General features: G+C 48.5%; 1 protein-coding gene across 5 annotated transcripts in view; it reads left to right on the top strand.

The window, feature by feature from the left end:
• The window catches only part of LOC138527575 (zinc finger protein 773-like), a 285,026-nt gene that overhangs the window by 32,215 nt on the left and 233,498 nt on the right, over nt 1-19,313 (top strand). For 3 of the 5 annotated variants that reach the window (XM_069638895.1, XM_069638850.1, XM_069638858.1), the window contains one exon: nt 17,089-17,226. In XM_069638895.1, coding sequence (XP_069494996.1) covers nt 17,185-17,226 — 42 coding nt within the window. In that variant the 5' untranslated portion in view covers nt 17,089-17,184. Of the gene's footprint in view, nt 1-2,622; nt 2,694-17,088; nt 17,227-19,313 lie in introns of all 5 variants that reach the window. The other 2 variants (XM_069638867.1, XM_069638875.1) reach the window with 1 other exon arrangement.

Below are 19,313 nucleotides of genomic sequence, written 5' to 3'. Positions count from 1 at the left end.
GTGCTCTTTCCCATCTTCTTGTGGCTCTTGCTAATACTTGCTTCTCTTGAAACATACACTTCTGTGATATAGTTAATTTGGCTCTGGCCAATGCTTGTTTTCTCAAAGTTCACAGTTCATGGATTTTCATACGTTTCCACACAAAACTGCTTTCATTCAAATCCGTTTTCAAACTGCTTCCTTTCATTCGAATCGGTATTCAAAAAGTGCTCAGTTAAAAGTGAAATGTCATTTGTATCTTTACTTTGCTTCAGCTTTCACCTTTCTGCTATTTCTGTACACAAGATGACTCCAATATGCCCCAACGTCCTTTTCCCAATTCAGTGGACCCACTGGTCTCTCCTGGGGCCTTTGGTTTCTCTTGTGGTGAACCATAGCACCCTCTATGTTGAAGTCTGCTTTGCTTTTGCTTCCTTCGGCTCCTTCTGGCTTCCGTGGTCGCCACTTTCCCCAGCATCTCGGATCAGAGCTCCGGTAAGCCTCGTCCGGCATGCTCTCACCTGCGAACACCCCAGAGCGTCTCCTCTTCTCTCGTCGTCCCCACAGCCTGATGCTTTCTTGCAGCGGGTCTCTTCGGCGAGCCGCCTCTCTCCACACACCGGCACTCGCTCTTCCTTCTGCACTGCTTCCCAGGGAAACTCGGTCTGTTCACGTCCACAGTCATGGCCAACACCATTCGCTCTTGTTCTTATATTGCAGGTATTTAAACGTCCCACCAAGATAATTGGAAATTTTGAGAGGAACAAGTAGGATACCATGTCTCATCTAAGGGTACCTCATCTGCTTCCTCCAAGTCGCCTCCACCCAGGTGATCCTCCCTTGCATATCCACACACCCACCCCCCACCATCAGACTCCGATAGCAACGGCCTGTCCCTGGCCACCTGGGGGGAGGTTATCCTGGGGGAAATAAGTGAGGACGCCTTTAGATTCTTCACATAACTTAACTTGATAATATTTAACAGTGTCCCTTATTGTATATATTAAATGTCTATTTTTCTATATAACTTTAAGTGTATTAGGGTTTTCTTGAATAAGAGTTCTTTGTTCCTTCCTACAGCTCTCCTCCCCTCCTAGACTAAGCGTGGCTTCTCAGCCATTCTACCAAACCTTTGTGGTTCAGGCCAAACCTAAGAGTTGGAACCCTGTATATCCAAGGTGGGCTTTTCTAAGTTCTGTCACATACAGCAACTTGTGTAATACTCTCTAACAGGGTCCACTGAGTTGATATTGATTGGTAATTTCCCCAAAAACGTGTGGTTGTAGGTGCACATGGCATCTGTTGGTTTGGGGGTTTCTTTAGGCCCATCCATCTCTGCAGTTGGTATCTCTCACAAGTAAGTAACACTACAAGGAAGAGGAATGTGGAAGTAATTCCTGGATTACTTTCCAGTAATCTTCATCACAATATTTACCTCTGCCTCTCCCGTCCTGCATGGAAGAAGTGGGTCCATGGAGTGCACTCTCAGTGGGAGGGGTGGTAAATGGAGAAAAAAGAAGTAGAAATGAACTAGTCTGAAACCTTCCAAGCTACTGGGGACGAGAAACAGGTGGGAGTAAATACCACTCTGCATCTCTAGCGGCAAAACCATCCAAAAGGCACCCTTCTGACAAAGTCAATAGCAGTGTTCCCTGTTTAAGCTGTCCCATGCAGCTTGTGTGCCACGAGGGAGTCTCTGATACATCCTTCCTTGATGATATCTGAATCCCAAGAGACTGACGCATAAGCCAGTTAGGAGTGCTGTGTTTGCCCGAGTGATGCCTGACTTCACTGGGGGCGGAGTGAGATGCTGAGTATGCTCTTGAAGACAAGGCATCATTGACCTGCGGAGACTTAGTAGTGAGGATTGCTTTGCTCTAGTTGGGCCTTTTGGAAATGAGAGATGGGCTTCAGCTTGAGTGTCTGCATTTTTGTCCCATTTGTGGACGGTGTTTACTTTTTTGTCCAAAGCTTTCCAAAAGGGCACAATTTTCTGGGTTTTGTAGATCTTCCAGTCTCTATAATGGATCTGCCTTCTGGCCATGATGGAGGACCCCTTAGTGATGGCCATTCCTGAACTGCACCAAAAGCCAAATCCGAGAGAAAATCTGCTTTAAGGTGCATTGCCTCAATTAGATATGAGCAGTCTTCTCCTACCTCCATCATGTCATACAGACGCTGAAAATCCTACAGAAGAAATTTTGCTGTAGTACATGAGCAGGTGCAAGATCGCAGACCCAGATGAGCACTAAGAGCAGCATCCAGTCTTATCCATAGTATAACTTACACCTAGTTGGTGTTGTGTTGATTTGATGTCGAACTGACTTTGGTCTTAGTACAAGGAAGAGTGGAGGTAATGGCATGATTACTTAAGGTAATCTTTATTATGTTACGGTACCCTTCCTTGTCCCAGTGCTTAGAGCCCCTTCCACTCCCTGTGGGAGAACAGGTCCCTTTCACAATGTGGAATGTCAGGAAATGCATTGTTATAGGAAGGGGAGGGGTTAAAGGGAAAACATATATTTGGGAATCTCTGTGGGCGAGGCAGTGGGCCTTTACATGTAGGACGAAGATGAGGAACAATAGGACTAGGTTTTCATGTTTTTTTAATCTCTTATTGTGATTTTTCTTGTATGCTTTCAGGCGTCTCCAAAAGTGTTTCCCAAGCAGTCTCTGTGGCTCAATCGTTTAGTGCAATGGCTGTTAACTTAAAGGTTGGTGGTGTGAAGTTACCCGAGATGACCGACTTTGTGTTTCAGTAAAATGACCAATGCTATTTATTTAGTCCTTAAAGGGATAGTCCAGTAAAAAAAAGTATTTAAAAAATAGATAGGCAACATTAAAAAAAAATACTAGCACTTTTTTAAAAAAAACTTCCTATGTAAAATTTTGAGCTATTCAAGCTCAAAATTCGCAAAAGCCAGCACCTGTGCTGGCTTTTGCTTTTGCGGCACTAATGAAGGAAAAGCCAGCCAGCTGCAGATTCAGCTGCAGCTTTCCTGCTCTGGTCTCCGGTCCCCGTCCTCCGTGTGCAGCACCAATGAAGGAAAAGCCACCCAGCGGTAGCTTTTGTTTACTACAGCTGGCTGGCTTTTCCTTCATTAGTGCCGCAAAAGCAAAAGCCAGCACAGGCGGGCATCCATTTCACAAAATGGATGCGCCCATGTGCTTGCTTTTGCGAATTTTGAGCTTGAATAGCTAAAAATTTTACATAGGAAGTTTTAAAAAAAAAGTGCTAGTATTTTTTTTTTTAATGTTGCCTATCTATTTTTAAATACATTTTTTTACTGGACTATCCCTTTAACAAATACATGATAGTGTTGATTTGTAAAATGCGCATTGTAACCCATTTCTTCGGCGCAGCCACTGAAGATCCTCTCCCCAAAAGAAAACGCTCTTGGGATGGGTTAATAGACTACCCAATTCTGCGACAGTCTGGCAGAACTGGGACATCTGATCATTCTATTCGGAGATGCAGGCCCCTCAGCCGTTCATTTGCTGCAACTATAGATTGCCTGCGCTGCATGACCTTTAACCTACTTCACCCTTATACTTGATTGCGACATCCCAAACCTTACTCAAGCACCTGATCTCCCATTCTCAGATACCTGGCCAATCTCTGCTTGAATCCAACTCTGCATGTCCTCTCCTTAGCCAATGTATATTGATCCTTGGCAGTGTGCTGCACAAATCCCTGTTGATATAACAGGCAACTCTGATCTATGTTTAAAGGCTGGGGAACAAAAGGCAGACCTTGCAGATTCTATGTTATGTATGTTATTGTCCATTTGTATAGTGCCTTATGTACCATTGGTATGATCTCCAAGCCCTGTGGATTGAGCGCCCTCAGGGACCATAATCCAAGTCAGTGGAGAGAGTAGGGTAGTATACAGTGCTTGGGTGCACTCGGTATGTGTACAGCCACTGGGGTGTGTAGCTGCATTCTAATGCTAGACGTGGTGCAGTGGCTGTGTGTTGTCAGTAGAATGTGTGCAGCAAGCCCCCATAGACATCAGGTCTGCAATCTGGTACTGGTGGGGTTGTGTATATTATGTGTGCAGCTAGGCCACTTTTTTTTTTTTTTTTTTTGTAGGGTATAGCTGTGTTCTAAAGGTTGTCAAGGTCTTCATTGGAAGTGAGAGGGTATGTGTGTAGCTAGGCCGAAGTGATTGAGGGTATAATTGCATTCTATTGTCTGTTGACTTAGGCAGTGAGAATATTGGTATGTTTGAGTGTCTGTGCAGATTGGCCGGAGTGCTCTTTTTCTGAATTGACCGTGTCTGTTCGAGAAGAGCGTTGCTTCTCTGAGGGAACATCTCTGTCAGATTCATCGCTTGCTTCGGAGTGTCATTCCCCTGAGGTGGGATAGGGTCAGACTGTTTCAGAGGCTTTGTTATAAAAGTGTTCATGGGCCCATTTTCCGGGTCCCGAGTAATGGTTTGCGACAGGTAGCCGAGTATCCCTGCCTTAGTTTCTGGTTTGAGTTTTGGAATTGTATCATATTATTCACCCTTTTGGGAGGGGTGGCACAGAGTGCCTCTGTTTCAGGAGCTCGGTAATAAATGCTGGTGGTCCCATTTTTAAGGTGCTGGATAGGGGTTTGAGCAGGTGGGTGGGTATTCCTGTCATAGTTTATGGTTTGAATTGTCGAATTGCATTGCATCATTGTCCCTTCAAGGGGTTGCAAGTCTTCGAGAGCAGTTCCTGGTTGACTGGCTTGGTCATAATATGACCTGGCCTAGTCGTAATGTTTGGACATGAGTGCTGTTTGGTTTCAGAGATTGTAGTTCTAAGCGTTAATTCTCAGAGGAGTGGGATTGACACAGGTTTAACAAGAGCAGGCCCGGTGGTGGTGTTCAGAACAAAGAGGCTTGGTTATAAGTGCTGGTGGGCCCATTTTCCGGCTAGTGGGTAATGGTTTGTGGTTGGTGGCTGGGTATTCCTGCCTCCGTTTCTGGTTTGAATTGTGGAATTGTATTGCATTATTCACCTTTTCTGGGGGGTGGGGACAATCTGTTTCAGGAGCTTGGTTATAAGTGCTGGTGCTGTTGAGAATGGACCGCCCACTGGAACCGCTTAGAGTCCCCGTCTTTGAGCGGTTCCAACCAATCCAGGCGGTGGTGGTGGTGGTGGCGGCGGCGGCGGCAGCAGCGGCGGCGGTGGTGGTGGGTTGAGTGGCCCAAAGTGGTCCATCATATGATTTAGGGGAGAAGCCAGGCTTTCAGTGCTTTCCGAAGGCCAGGTAGTCTTGGCTGTGTCGAATGTGGGGAGGCAGAGAGTTCCACAGTGTGGCACCAGGTTTGAAACAGCGGACCCTCCAATCCTGGCTGAATTGGAGTTGAGGACTTCCATGAGGAGGACTGTGCTTAACCTTAGGGTGAGGTTTGGGAGATGAGGCACAGGGGCCCATCACGAGTTGGGTGGTAAGTAGGTGCTATTTCTGCAGAGCTTAAATAGCCTTGCTGCCGGGACCTGTGGTGCTGCATCACAAGTATGCAGGCACACGGCTCCAGTGGTAAAGTTAAAAGCACCTGGTGGAAACTGGCGGAAAGCGGGCTACTACCCAAAAACCCAGCTCAAATAGAGCTATCACTGCCAGTGCTATTCGCGTCTGCGCAATTAGTGCATGCTATTAGCACTGGCGGGAAACGCGTCACCGCCAGAATGGGAAGCATTGCAGCAGCTATTTTGAAAATCACAATCCATCAAAAATCGGAGCCCCTGGCAGCCATCCACTTTCCCAGAGTATCTGAAATGTCTCAGGAGAGGGTAAGGGTCAAGGCAGCCCAAGATTGCCTGTTTAAGCCCAAATTCACTGAGGCAGACTTTGTGGGTTTGATGGATGAGCTTGTGGTCCACCATGCAGAGCTCTATAGTGCCAGACAGCGGAGAACAACATCTCAGCGCCGCAAACAAATCTGGCAGGCGGTGAGCAGAAGGTTTCTATAGTTGGCCGCATCCCTCGGGACGGGGAATACTGCCATAAAAGGTGGCATGACCTGCGTGTGCGGGTCCGGAAACTCCTTTCCCAGCTGTAGGGACGGTATGGTATCACAAGTATTGACACTGACACAATGGATACAATTTGTAAAACCATTATTGAAAATGTTGGGGTTGGAGAAACTCCTATTCTGCCCTATAACTAAGATGGGAGTAGTCTCGACCATCAAACGATAAACAAAACAGTCCTAGTGGAGTCTGTCAAATCAAAATGGCCTATACTAACAAAAACCTAATGCCTGCCCCATCTGTTGAAAAAAAGGTGTAAAAAGGAGAAAATGTATGGTAAAGGAAAAGTCTTCCACGTTTAAGGTTCCCTTCTCTGATAAAGTTTCAAACAAATATTTTCACAAACGTCCCCCTCTGCCGGGCTCAGACCTCTCACAATATATTTCACACAAAGTTGGGGCTCCGTTCACCAAGCTTAATATACTTAGGGTCTCCCTCAATCAGGCTCGGACCAATTTCGGATGTTAAAGTCTTTTGAATGTGCATGGCTTTCTTTACAGACCACCGCAGGACCGCTTCAACTCAACATTCCCTATTTACTTTCACTATTGCCATTTGTTCCCTCGTTAGCTTCAAACAATGCACCTTTCACAGAGACTTTCGAATGGGTTACTTCCTTTCACCGGACTACTCCATTACTTACTATCGCTGATCTTGCAGCTGTATTACACTTTAAAGTTCATTCAAAGGTCTGCCTTGCTTTGCGTCTCATCCACACGCATGCAGCCTTCACTTGTGATACAACGTTGCTACTTCATTCACTTTAACCTACACCAGTCTCTCTGGTGGCTTGCCAACTCACCGGCTGTGTGTGTTTCTTTCTTGTTTTGCGTTTGCCGATTTTCGGATCAAGGTTAGGCTTGACCTCGCCGCCCCACCTCTGCCGTTCAACGGGGAGGGTCACTGGCATCCTTGAAACACAATGCAATCTTCACTTGTTGGATCTGGCCTTCCGCGACCTGTGAGAGGCAAACCATGGGGGTTTCTGCCTGCTGCACTCGCCCCTCTGTTGCTCTGCTCCAGTAGGTGTGCTTTTGACCCGGAAGTTCTGGTCGTTCTTGTGTTCCACCTTGCTCCGAGTGTGTCTTTAGGTGTTGCCTTTTATTTGTGTGGGGAGAGCTAATTGGTATCAGGTTATGCTCTTAGGGTAAAGTGCCTAACTTTGCCTGACCCGATTAACGGGACATGTCCAGTACGATGCGAGAGAGTTAGTCTGGTTACTTGGTTACTCTGCCATCCTCTTCCTCGGCCTAGTGTTTGTGTAAAAAAAAAAAAAAAAAAAGGGGAGCTGGGACTTCAGAAAATCCTAAAAAATAGCTTGGGGTAGATGAACAAAAAAGGGGGGAATGCCGCGTCTCATCACTGGTTATCTCAACCCCTGCCCCCCCCACCACCCCCACTCCACCACCCGAAAACCCCTCACCCAGGTGATCCTCCAGCACTGGTCCACCACCAGGGTCTAGATCCAAAGGCGATGGCAGTACCATAGCCACTGGAGAGGGAGATCCACAAGAACTAGCGGGTGAGATACCCTCTGGTTTCTCACATACCTTTCCTCTACGCGATGTAGCAACATCTGTTTCACAGGGGAACCGGCAAAGGAAATTGATGTTCCCCTGTTCTTTACCCTTTCTGTGTTCCACAGTGAAGCTGTCATGATGCCTACCCCCGGAGCACCAGGCCAGGCCCAGCACCCCCGGGAGCAGGCATCATGCCCCCGGGTAAAAGCCCAGCGGCCCCTTATAAGGGCTCTTTGGACTCTGTCCTGGCGCCGTTGGCGCCAGGCTCATGTTGGACATCAGTCCTGGCGCCATAGGCGCCAGGCTCATAAAGGAAGATGTTTTGTGCACTTACCTGATGCAGACCATGCTGCAAGATTCAGGCCTCTCTGAGACCTGAAAGGGACTATTTTTTCATTGGGACTATTTTGCCACTCTGGCGTGGCCAGGGAAGGATACTTACCTGGAACTACTTTGGGGGGCTATTTAAGCCACGCCCAGACAGTAGCTCACGCTTCATGTTGTTCTGCATCCAAGCAGCTGAACGCTCACTGTGTCTGCTCCTGCATCTGGTCTCCAGCCACGCCCGCCTCGATCCTGGAACACCTGTAAGGAAAGAAGAGAAGAGAAAGGTGAAAACCAAGAATTTTATCAAACTTCTTACCTGCATCCGGAACCTTCACGCCAGCGTTCCTGAGAAAAGACTTTCATTTAAAAGCACCGCGTTGCTTGCTGCAGCGCCGCGCTTCACTCACCTGTCCTCGGGAGTTCTTCTGGCTCCACCGCGACTGTTTGCACCGGTCGCCACATCTCTGCGCCTAGGGGAGAGAAGAAGAGACAAAAGGCGAGCAGAAGGAACATATGAGGAAAGCCTAATTTTCCGCCATAACACTTACCGGTCTTCTGTTGGTGGACCATTCCTCATTTCGGGTCGGCGCGGCTTCGTTGGCAGGTACCGCACCCGGACCCTATGGGGAAAGGACAAAAGACATTACTGGAGGAATATAAAGATATTAAGAGGGATCGCCCCCATCGCTAACTCACCTGAGTTTACCATCGGCAATTTAATCCCTCAATGCATCGCCTTCATTCTGCACCTGAAATAAAGGACAGATCACAGGTTAGGAAGGCAACAGAAAAGGAGGCTCTACACTTGAACCTTTGTAATCTTCATACTTACGGCGTTCCGCTCGGAAAAGTCAAGTGGATTTTGCCAGCGCCATTCTGAAAACCAGTGAAGTAACTGGACAAACACGTGCCCCTGCACCAGAAGCAGGATGGAGAGTTCATCCTTTCAAACCATGAGGTGAGCTTCAACCGGGGATTTCGGATTAAGTTAGAGAAGAATGAAGGGGGAAGGGGGGAGCAAGCACACTATTCTGCAGACTGTTAATCCCCTTTCTCATCTGCAGAAGGATATTCCTACGGGCCAGACAAGCAAGATTTGAGGGTCCTGTTCAGTCGGTATTCCGAGTTCTGCGCATCACGCTCGAAGAGGCCACAGCAACCCAGACTAGACCAGCGCCTCCGTGGGAGTCAGGTGAGCGTTACAGAACGCGAAGCCTTCCTACAAATTGCCACCCAGGCGCTATGGAAACTTCTGAGACTGATCAGTTGGCCCAACTACTGGGGGAATTACGGGCTGAAGTACACGCCGCTCGTCAAGAGACAAATGCTCTCAGGAGGGAAGTGATTGTATCAAAGGAAAGAACTGATGACCTGGCTAGACAGTTTTTGCAAGGTCAAGCTGGACACACTCCTCTACCCGGTTCCGGGGGGAACCCCGCTCCTGTGGTTCCCAGTAACCCTGTGCAGATTAATCTACCTGGAAACATGCCGCTGGCCCCAACCGAACGCTTTGCTGGGGACCCCAAACGATTTGCCGTATTCATGAATCAGTGTCGTTTGCACTTCCTATGCAGACCTGGGGCCTTCCCTAATGACCAGACCAAGGTAGTCTTTGTATTGTCATATCTCAGCGGCTGTGCTGCCGATTGGTCAGTTCCACTGGTTACTCAAGATGACCCGATTCTCCGTGATTTTCAAGGATTTCAAGCAAGCATGGAAAGGTTATTTGCTCGACACTCTCAGGGGCAGGCTCTGGATGATAAACTCCTATCCCTGCGACAGGGCAATCAGAACCTCCTATCCTACATTGCAACCTTTAATAGACTAATTGTGGAAACTGGGTGGCCAGAGGATAAAAGAATCACGTTATTTTATCGAGGTCTACGCGGAGAACTTAAAGATGTTCTGGCCCAAGTTGTAAATCCGCCCCAAGAATGCACAGAATATATAGGGCCTCATTACAACTCAGGCGTTAAGGGTTAACGCCACCGTTAACCCTTAACGCCTGATTCTGATTTTAACGCCTGCTTTTAGCAGGCGTTAAAATCCATGGCGCTAACCTGCCATGGTGCTAATTACGCCGCCGTAATTTACGGCGGCGTAATTAGCGCCTTCCCCACTCCCATTATGCCCTATGGGGCAAAAATGGGAATGGGGAAGGGAAAATGGGAAATGGGGATTTACCGCCCCACTCACCTTGGAATGGGGCGGTAAATCCGCCATCCACCATGGTGTAAACGGAGTTTACACCATGGTGGTAAAGTTGGTGCACTTAGCACCAAGGTTGTAATGAGGCCCATAGACTTAGTGGTCCAATTGGATCACAGACTTCAAAACAGAAAAGCAGATCGGTCCAAGTTTGAGACCCGGGTGTTGGTCAAGACCCACGCTAACCCCAAGGGTGCTGATGTCTCTGAGCCTATGCAAATCGGAGGGGTTCAAGGACCTTTAACTCAAAAAGAATGTGAAAGAAGACGGCAGATGCAATTATGTCTTTATTGTGGGTCCTCTGGACACTTTCTACGAGATTGCCCGGCAAAACCGCCCAAGAAGGTGGTAGGAGCCGCTGATAAAAACCATGAAGACTCTGTTTCGGGAAACGACCACGCCCGACAAGCGTAGGGGTCCACTTGCCGAGCTTGAAAACTAACTCTCAGACCTCGCATTTCATTGTGCCAATGGTCCTCGTAGATCTGGATCAGCCTAAGCGGTTGCATGGAATAAAGGCATACATCGATAGTGGGGCTATAGGAAATTATGTGGATCGTGAATTGGTCTCTAGGATTAACCTCCCTCTGCGTCCTAAAACCAGCAAAGATGTCATCACCGCAGTCGATGGAACCGAAATTGCCTCTGGACCGGTAACACATTCCACTGCTGAGGTGACACTTATAGGTCCGGACGGCCATCGGGAGGCAGTTGTGTTTGATGTAATCAAGGCTCCACAGTTTCAGGTTATTCTCGGAATCCCTTGGTTAGAGACACATAATCCTCGAATTGATTGGCGAGCGTAGAGAATAACCTTCCCGGATTGTGCACAAACCTGCTACCCAGAAAATCTGAAGATTAGTCTAGCGTCTATAACCTCTGTCTCCATGCAACTACCTCCGGAATACCAAGACTTTCAGGACGTCTTCCAAAAGGAACAGGCCAACACGTTACCTCCCCACAGATCGTACGATTGCCAAATCGATCTGGTGCCCGGTGAACAACCCCTTTGTAGCAGGATTTAGGCCCTTACTGAACCTGAGAATCTGCATTTGAGACAATATTTAGATCAATACCTAGCCAATAGTTTCATTCGCCCGTCAAAGTCTCCGGCATCCTTGGCTTTGTTCTTCGTGCCCAAAAAAGAAGGCGACCTTAGAACTTGTATCGACTACCGCTCATTGAACCAGATAACTGTTAAAAACCGTTACCCTCTGCCTCTGATCCCTGAACTCCTTGACCAGGTGAAGGACGCTTGCGTATACACCAAGTTAGATCTCCGAGGGGCTTATCATCTGGTGCGAGTAAAAGAAGGCGACGAATGGAAAACGGCCTTCCGTACAAAATATGGATTATTCAAATACCAGGTGATGCCTTTCGGGTTGTGCAACGCGCCTGCTGCCTTCCAATTCTTCATGAACGATGTCCTTCGGGAACTCATCGATGTTTGTGTTGTCGTATATATCGATGACATTCTTGTGTACTCCTCTTCGGACTCTGATCACAGAAAGCATGTCAAAGCCGTCCTTGAGAAATTGCGCCAGCACAAACTGTTTGCAAAGCTGGAAAAGTGCGTTTTCCATACCACCGAGGTTGAGTTTCTTGGATTCATCCTGACACCTAAAGGGGTCCGAATGGACACACGAAAAGTGGATGCCATCCTCAAATGGCCATCACCTAGTTCGGTGAAAGGTGTCCAAAGCATGCTTGGTTTTGCTAATTTTTATCGCAGATTTATCCCGGAATTTTCACGTGTGGTACAACCCATCACTGCACTCTTGCGAAAAAATAAACGCTTCGAATGGACCGAGGAAGCTGAACGGGCCTTTCAGGAATTGAAAGCTAAATTCACGTCCGCACCTATTTTGAAGCACCCGCGTCCCGATCTCCCATATATAGTCGAAACCGACGCGTCCAGCTTAGCCATGGGAGCTGTCCTGTCTCAGAGAGACCCTGAAACCAACCAACTGCACCCCGTAGCATTTTGGTCCAGAAAGTTCTCGCCGCCTGAGGTAAATTATGCAATCACCGACAAGGAATTATTAGCCATTAAGTGCGCCTTTAAGGCTTGGCGGCATTATCTTCTTGGCGCCAGGCATACCATCACCGTGATCACTGATCACCGAAACTTACAATATTTAAAAACTGCCAAGGCTCAATCGTCACGTCAGCTCCGATGGGCTTTGTTCTTTGCTGAGTTCGATTTTGTAATCACTTACCGTCCCGGCTGTAAGAATGGCAAAACGGACGCGCTATCTCGAATAGGAATGGGAGAAATAGACACGAACTCAGAACCTGTGCCGATAATTCCCGAACAAAGAATTTTGGGGATAACCTCTTTACAAACCCTTGAAGACATTCAAGCACGGGTAAAACAACTCCTGGACTCTACAGCCTTGCAGGATTGGATCCAAAGGGGGTCTTACTTTTCGGTCAACGATGGCCTACCTTACTTCCAAGGACGCTTATTTCTGCCAGAAAAGGAATTGCAAGAACTAGTTATTTCCCGTCATCATGATACCCTGATGGAAGGACATTCTGGCATTGCCAAAACTGAGGAAAAAATGAAACGACAATTCTGGTGGCCTTCCTGGCGAAAGGATATTAAATCTTTCGTGATGTCCTGTGGAGTTTGCGCCCAAAACAAAGGCCAAAAGACAAAACCCGCCGGTCTTCTTCAGCCTTTAGACATTCCACCAGCACCTTGGCACACCTTGTCACTAGATTTTATCACGGACCTGCCCCCTTGTAATGGATACAATACTATTCTGTTTGTGGTGGATTTATTTTCCAAGATGGCCCATTTTATTCCTTTGAAAGGATTACCTTAGCTTCTGTCCTAGCCAAGGAATTCCTCGAAAATATCATCCGTTTGCATGGATTCCAGTCCATACTAGTCTCCGACCGGGGAAGCCATTGTTATTTCTCATTTTTGGAGAAAGTGTTGTCAACTGGCACAAATCGACGTAAGACTCTCAACCAGCCACCACCCACAGACCGATGGTCAGACGGAGAGAACGAACCAGACCCTTGAACAATACCTACGATGTATGTTGCACCAATCAGAGGGTAATTGGAAGGATATTTTATGGGTGGCCGAATATGCATACAACAACTCGGTACACTCTGGAACTGGACAAAGCCCCTTTTATACCCTATATGGACATCACCCTCGTACTTCAGACCTGGACTCACCTCTGAGCCTTGAAATGCCCGCAGTGGACCATTTGCATTCCACGATAACTCAAGCCTTCAAGGATGCAACTGCACATTTGCAACAAGCAAAAGGGAAATACAAAAAGAATGCGGATCTGCATCGGAGTGAGGCGCCTCCATACCAAAAAGGGGATCAAGTATGGTTGGCTACCAAACACTTATTGCTCAAGGGACCTCGAACTTTTAATCCAAGGTATTTGGGCCCTTACTCGATCAAAGCTATAATTAACCCAGTGGCAGTCAAGCTCGATCTACCAGCTAACATGCGGATTCACCCCATTTTTCATGTGTCACTTTTGAAACCAGTGCAACCAGGAACCAGATTAATAAAGCCACCAGAACCAATCCAGATAGATGGGGAGCCTGAATTCGAGGTGAAGAACATTTTGGATTCTAAGATCTCAAAATCAAAACTTTTCTATCTAATTGATTGGAAAGGGTACGGGCCTCAGGAAAGGTCTTGGGAACCCAGCGACCACGTACATGCACCTCGGCTGGTAAAAAGGTTCCATCGGAATTTCCCAAACAAACCAAAACCTCCAGAGGGAACGACCTTGGGAGGGGCCTTGGGGGGAATGCTGTCATGATGCCTACCCCCGGAGCGCCAGGCCCAGCACCCCCGGGAGCAGGCATCATGCCCCCGGGTAAAAGCCCAGCGGCCCCTTATAGGGGCTCTTTGGACTCTGTCCTGGCGCCAGGCTCATAAAGGAAGGTGTTTTGTGCACTTACCTGATGCAGACCATGCTGCAAGATTCAGGCCTCCCTGAGACCTGAAAGGGACTATTTTTTCATTGGTACTATTTTGCCACTCGGGCGTGGCCAGGGAAGGATACTTACCTGGAACTACTTTGGGGGGCTATTTAAGTCACGCCCAGACAGTAGCTCACGCTTCGCGTTGTTCTGCATCCAAGCAGCTGAACGCTCACCGTGTCTGCTCCTGCATCTGGTCTCCAGCCACGCCCGCCTCGATCCTGGAACATCTGTAAGGAAAGAAGAGAAGAGAAAGGTGAAAACCAAGAATTTTATCAAACTTTTTACCTGCATCCGGAACCTTCACGCCAGCGTTCCTGAGAAAAGACTTTCATTTAAAAGCACCGCGTTGCTCGCTGCAGCGCCGTGCTTCACTCACCTGTCCTCGGGAGTTCTTCTGGCTCCACCGCGACTGTCTGCACCGGTCGCCACATCTCTGCGCCTAGGGGAGAGAAGAAGAGACAAAAGGTGAGCAGAAGGAACATATGAGGAAAGCCTAATTTTCCGCCATAACACTTACCGGTCTTCTGTTGGTGGACCATTCCTCATTTCGGGTCGGCGCCGCTTCGTTGGCAGGTACCGCACCCCGGCCCCTATGGGGAAAGGACAAAAGACATTACTGGAGGAATATAAAGACATTAAGAGGGATCGCCCCCATCGCTAACTCACCTGAGTTTACCATCGGCAATTTAATCCCTCAACGCATCGCCTTCATCTGCACCTGAAATAAAGGACAGATCACAGGTTAGGAAGGCAACAGAAAAGGAGGCTCTACACTTGAACTTTTGTAATCTTCATACTTACGGCGTTCCGCTCGGAAAAGTCAAGTGGATTTTGCCAGCACCATTCTGAAAACCAGTGAAGTAACTGGACAAACACGCGCCCCTGCACCAGAAGCAGGATGGAGAGTTCATCCTTTCAAACCATAAGGTGAGCTTCAACCGGGGATTTCGGAGGAAGTTAGAGAAGAATGAAGGGGGAAAGGGGGAGCAAGCACACTATTCTGCAGACTGTTAATCCCCTTTCTCATCTGCAGAAGGATATTCCTACGGGCCAGACAAGCAAGATTTGAGGGTCCTGTTCAGTCGGTATTCCGAGTTCTGCGCATCACGCTCGAAGAGGCCACAGCAACCCAGACTAGACCAGCGCCTCCGTGGGAGTCAGGTGAGCGTTACAGAAACAGTAGGGTTGCAGGTCTAAGAACCATCGCATGACTCGAGGGTTAGAGTACTTCTGCTGACTTATCCATAGTAAAGGTGAGTGGTCAGTGACAAGTGTGAACATTTTCCCTAAAAGATACCTTAGATGGATGATTGCCCATTTAATGGCAAGGGCCTCGAATTCCAACACAGAATAATTCTTAACAGGTGGGAAGAGTTTCTCCGATGGAACTGCTCCTAGCCCTGTAAGAGAGGCATCCGTTTTGTAACCCAAATTCTTTTGGGTAGTCTACTAACTTTTAGGATTGGGTTCTGACACAAGGCTTGTTTTAGATTGGTGTAACATGCTTCGTCCTCCTCATTCCAATTAATAGTCTGAGGTTCAGCATTCTTTAGTTTGTCTGTTAACCTGGCCGTTCTGTCTGAGAAATTTGGAATAAACCTATGGTAATAACCAATCAGTCCTAAGAATGACCTGAGATCTCTCTTGATCTTGAGAATGGGGGCATCTAGGGCAGCTTTTACTTTTTCTTGTTGGGGCTGGGCACTGCCATGCCCTAAAAAAAAAAAAAAAGCCTAGGTATTTCATGATCGATTGAACCAGCTTGCATTTGGAGGGATTAGCAGTTAGGCCTGCCTTTCTGAGGCTTTTCTTGCCTCCTGAGCTCATATCCCCCCCCTTGTGCGCGTGAGCCTCCTGAGCTCATATCCCCCCTTGTGCACATGAGCCTCCTGAGCTCATATCCCCCCCTTGTGCACGTGAGCCTACTGAGCTCACATCCCCCTCTTGCGCGCGTGAGCCTCCTGAGCTCATATCCCCCCTTGTGCGCGTGAGCCTCCTGAGCTCATATCCCCCCCTTGCGCGCGTGAGCCTCCTGAGCTCATATCCCCCCCTTGCGCGCGTGAGCCTCCTGAGCTCATATCCCCCCCTTGCGCGCGTGAGCCTCCTGAGCTCATATCCCCCCCTTGCGCGCGTGAGCCTCCTGAGCTCATATCCCCCCCTTGCGCGCGTGAGCCTCCTGAGCTCATATCCCCCCTTGCGCGCGTGAGCCTCCTGAGCTCATATCCCCCCTTGCGCGCGTGAGCCTCCTGAGCTCATATCCCCCCTTGCGCGCGTGAGCCTCCTGAGCTCATATCCCCCCCTTGCGCGCGTGAGCCTCCTGAGCTCATATCCCCCCCTTGCGGGCGTGAGCCTCCTGAGCTCATATCCCCCCCTTGCGCGCGTGAGCCTCCTGAGCTCATATCCCCCCCTTGCGCGCGTGAGCCTCCTGAGCTCATATCCCCCCCTTGCGCGCGTGAGCCTCCTGAGCTCATATCCCCCCCTTGCGCGCGTGAGCCTCCTGAGCTCATATCCCCCCCCTTGCGCGCGTGAGCCTCCTGAGCTCATATCCCCCCCCTTGCGCGCGTGAGCCTCCTGAGCTCATATCCCCCCCTTGCGGGCGTGAGCCTCCTGAGCTCATATCCCCCCCTTGCGCGCGTGAGCCTCCTGAGCTCATATCCCCCCCTTGCGCGCGTGAGCCTCCTGAGCTCATATCCCCCCCCCTTGCGCGCGTGAGCCTCCTGAGCTCATATCCCCCCCTTGCGCGCGTGAGCCTCCTGAGCTCATATCCCCCCCCCTTGCGCGCGTGAGCCTCCTGAGCTCATATCCCCCCCCCTTGCGCGCGTGAGCCTCCTGAGCTCATATCCCCCCCCCTTGCGCGCGTGAGCCTCCTGAGCTCATATCCCCCCCTTGCGCGCGTGAGCCTGCTGAGCTCATTCTCGCCCCCCCCGCACGCTAGCTAATGACCCTATGGGTGCCTATTGATGGCCACTCCCACAAGCGCCTGCTGACTGTCTTCTACCACCATCTCTTCAGGAAACCAAGCTCCTGAATCAATTTCACTTTATAGATTGAATTGTTTCTTTTCTGTTTCCATCAGGTCTTTTGTTGATGGGCCGAGGGTTGGTCGTTCCCTGAAGCCATCTTCACATTTTATGTTAAGTCTGAGGTTGTACCACAAGCCCAATTCAGCTTTATGGAAAACCATCCAATCATGGAAGAATACATTTCAGCACAGGTACAACTTTGTTTATACTTAATACAATGTGTTTTTAAATATCTTTTTTTCTGGTCCATTATATTATAAATAAGCGCACTTATCAGTGTTCTACAATTAGTGGATTTTTTAAAATTGTATTTAATGTATTTATCAGTGGAAAGCTATTTGAAAAATACAATAACAACAGTTCTTTGTATGACAATAATACAAACTATAAAATATCAAAGGGGATGTCTCTTGACATCTATAAAACAATACAGTTAAACCTTAAGGTACTTGTGGGAGGATTACTCGGGAGCAATGCGTTTGTCTTTGAAGCAAGATAACACATAGCAAAACAGGTTTGAATCCCTGTCCAACGCTTGCAGACTGGTCTCCAGTATTAAGCATGTTATAAATGATGAATTGATGAATTAATTGTTATTAATGGCACTTCACAGGAAGAGGATCTAGTCATTTACAACTTTCCTCACTGTCAGACGTTTGCATAAAAGCAGATTGTCTAATTGTCAATTTCCTCCCTTCGTTTCCAGGCAGCTGTTAAGTTGCTGAACACACTAAACACCCCCAAGGGGCATGTCATATTTCTGGTCCAAACTAGTGCCTCCAATAATCGTTGGCTCCCACTTCCTTCTGGAAATCTAGCTTGAATCACTTCTGCAAATTATCATAAGTTGTTCACACTAACACACAATGAACCAGTGTTACTGTCACGCCTCTTAGAAAGCGCTGGTCCTTATGGCACCGTTGGGTTCGGAGGCATATGGCATCCATTTTTTCACCCAAGATGGCGGCTGCTACCACCGGCTACAGTCTAGCTGCTTGGCTCCCACACGGCGACTTGGCTCCACCCTCTCGACCAAGCACAGCATATCAACCTCACTTCACAACAAGCAGACGTGTTGCTACTCCTACCTACCAACGCTACGTGAGTTCGGATCTAGGGTTTATTCCTATCTGTCCTTAATATGTTCTGTGTTTCTAACATCTCTTCCTGTCTGTCTCCCGTTCCAGCTCCCGTTACTTCCCAGTGGTTTCACAAACTGCAGCACCCTTACTGTGGCGCTTCCACTCGCCGTTCGAACCCTCTCTCTCCCAAGGGAAACTTCCGGGTTGCCTCAGAGCCTCAATCACGATCATTCTTCGATCTCATACGAGGTATGAAGCCGGGGCTGACTTTTTCTTATCTCTCTTCCACTGTAGCACTATCCTGACGTTGTTTCTCCCTCTATCGCAGTCAATCTTACACTTCCGCCAAACGACGGAACTTCTATTTAAACTGCAGTTCAACGGTGAGACCATTCCTACCACAGGTACTCCTTGTTCAATCTCTCTCTCACTCTCTCTTCTGCTCGGACCTAATTTAACCTATTTCTCTATCACAGTGCAGTCTTCCAAGGTTTCCCAGAGGCAGAGACTCCGGTGTCCCGTACTCTTTTCTTCCGGTCCGCAACAAGGTGTTTACTCTTACCTTCTCCTTCTTACATGATCCTACTCTACCAGCCACCATTACTTACTGTGTATTGTCCACTTTCCTTGTAGTCTACAGTACGAGGTAACCTCACCTGGAATCCCCACTGCCACAGGACACCAGAAGCAGACCAACGACTGACACGCAGGGTTTTCTTCCCCCCGAGGGTTTTCCTGGATTCTCTCTCCGCCTCTGGGGCTTCGCCACGGGAGGGGAGGAAGGGTTCAGTGAAATCCACACCAGCTTCGTTTTTCCCAAATCCCGGTCACAAGTGGGTGCAAATCCTCAGCTCTTTAGGTGAGTACACTCTAAGGTTTCTTTCCTTGTCATGACCACTGTTTAAACATATTGAATGGTACATTTTTAACAGTTTCCTGTACTTGGATACAGTGGCATCAAGAGGCGCCCGTTGCCCCTAGTACCAGTTGGTGATTTCAGCCCCTGATGGGTGCTGTGACGAATCTGGACAATTTGTCACTTCTCCCCAGAGGGGAGCCACCCCCTGTGTGGCTAGGGAGGTGAGCTTGCCTTGCAAGACCCTTCCTAGGGGTCTGGGCATGTGGGACCTCACTGGGAGTGGACAAGGACTCCCAGTCCAATGAGGACCTCCCTGAAAGGACTACATTGTCTGCAT

The sequence above is a fragment of the Ambystoma mexicanum genome, chromosome 1q, assembly GCF_040938575.1.
Source record: "Ambystoma mexicanum isolate Mex_15411 chromosome 1q, UKY_AmexF1_1, whole genome shotgun sequence".
In the NCBI taxonomy this organism is placed as follows: Eukaryota; Metazoa; Chordata; class Amphibia; order Caudata; family Ambystomatidae; genus Ambystoma; species Ambystoma mexicanum.
This window is presented reverse-complemented; position numbering and strand designations above follow the sequence as displayed.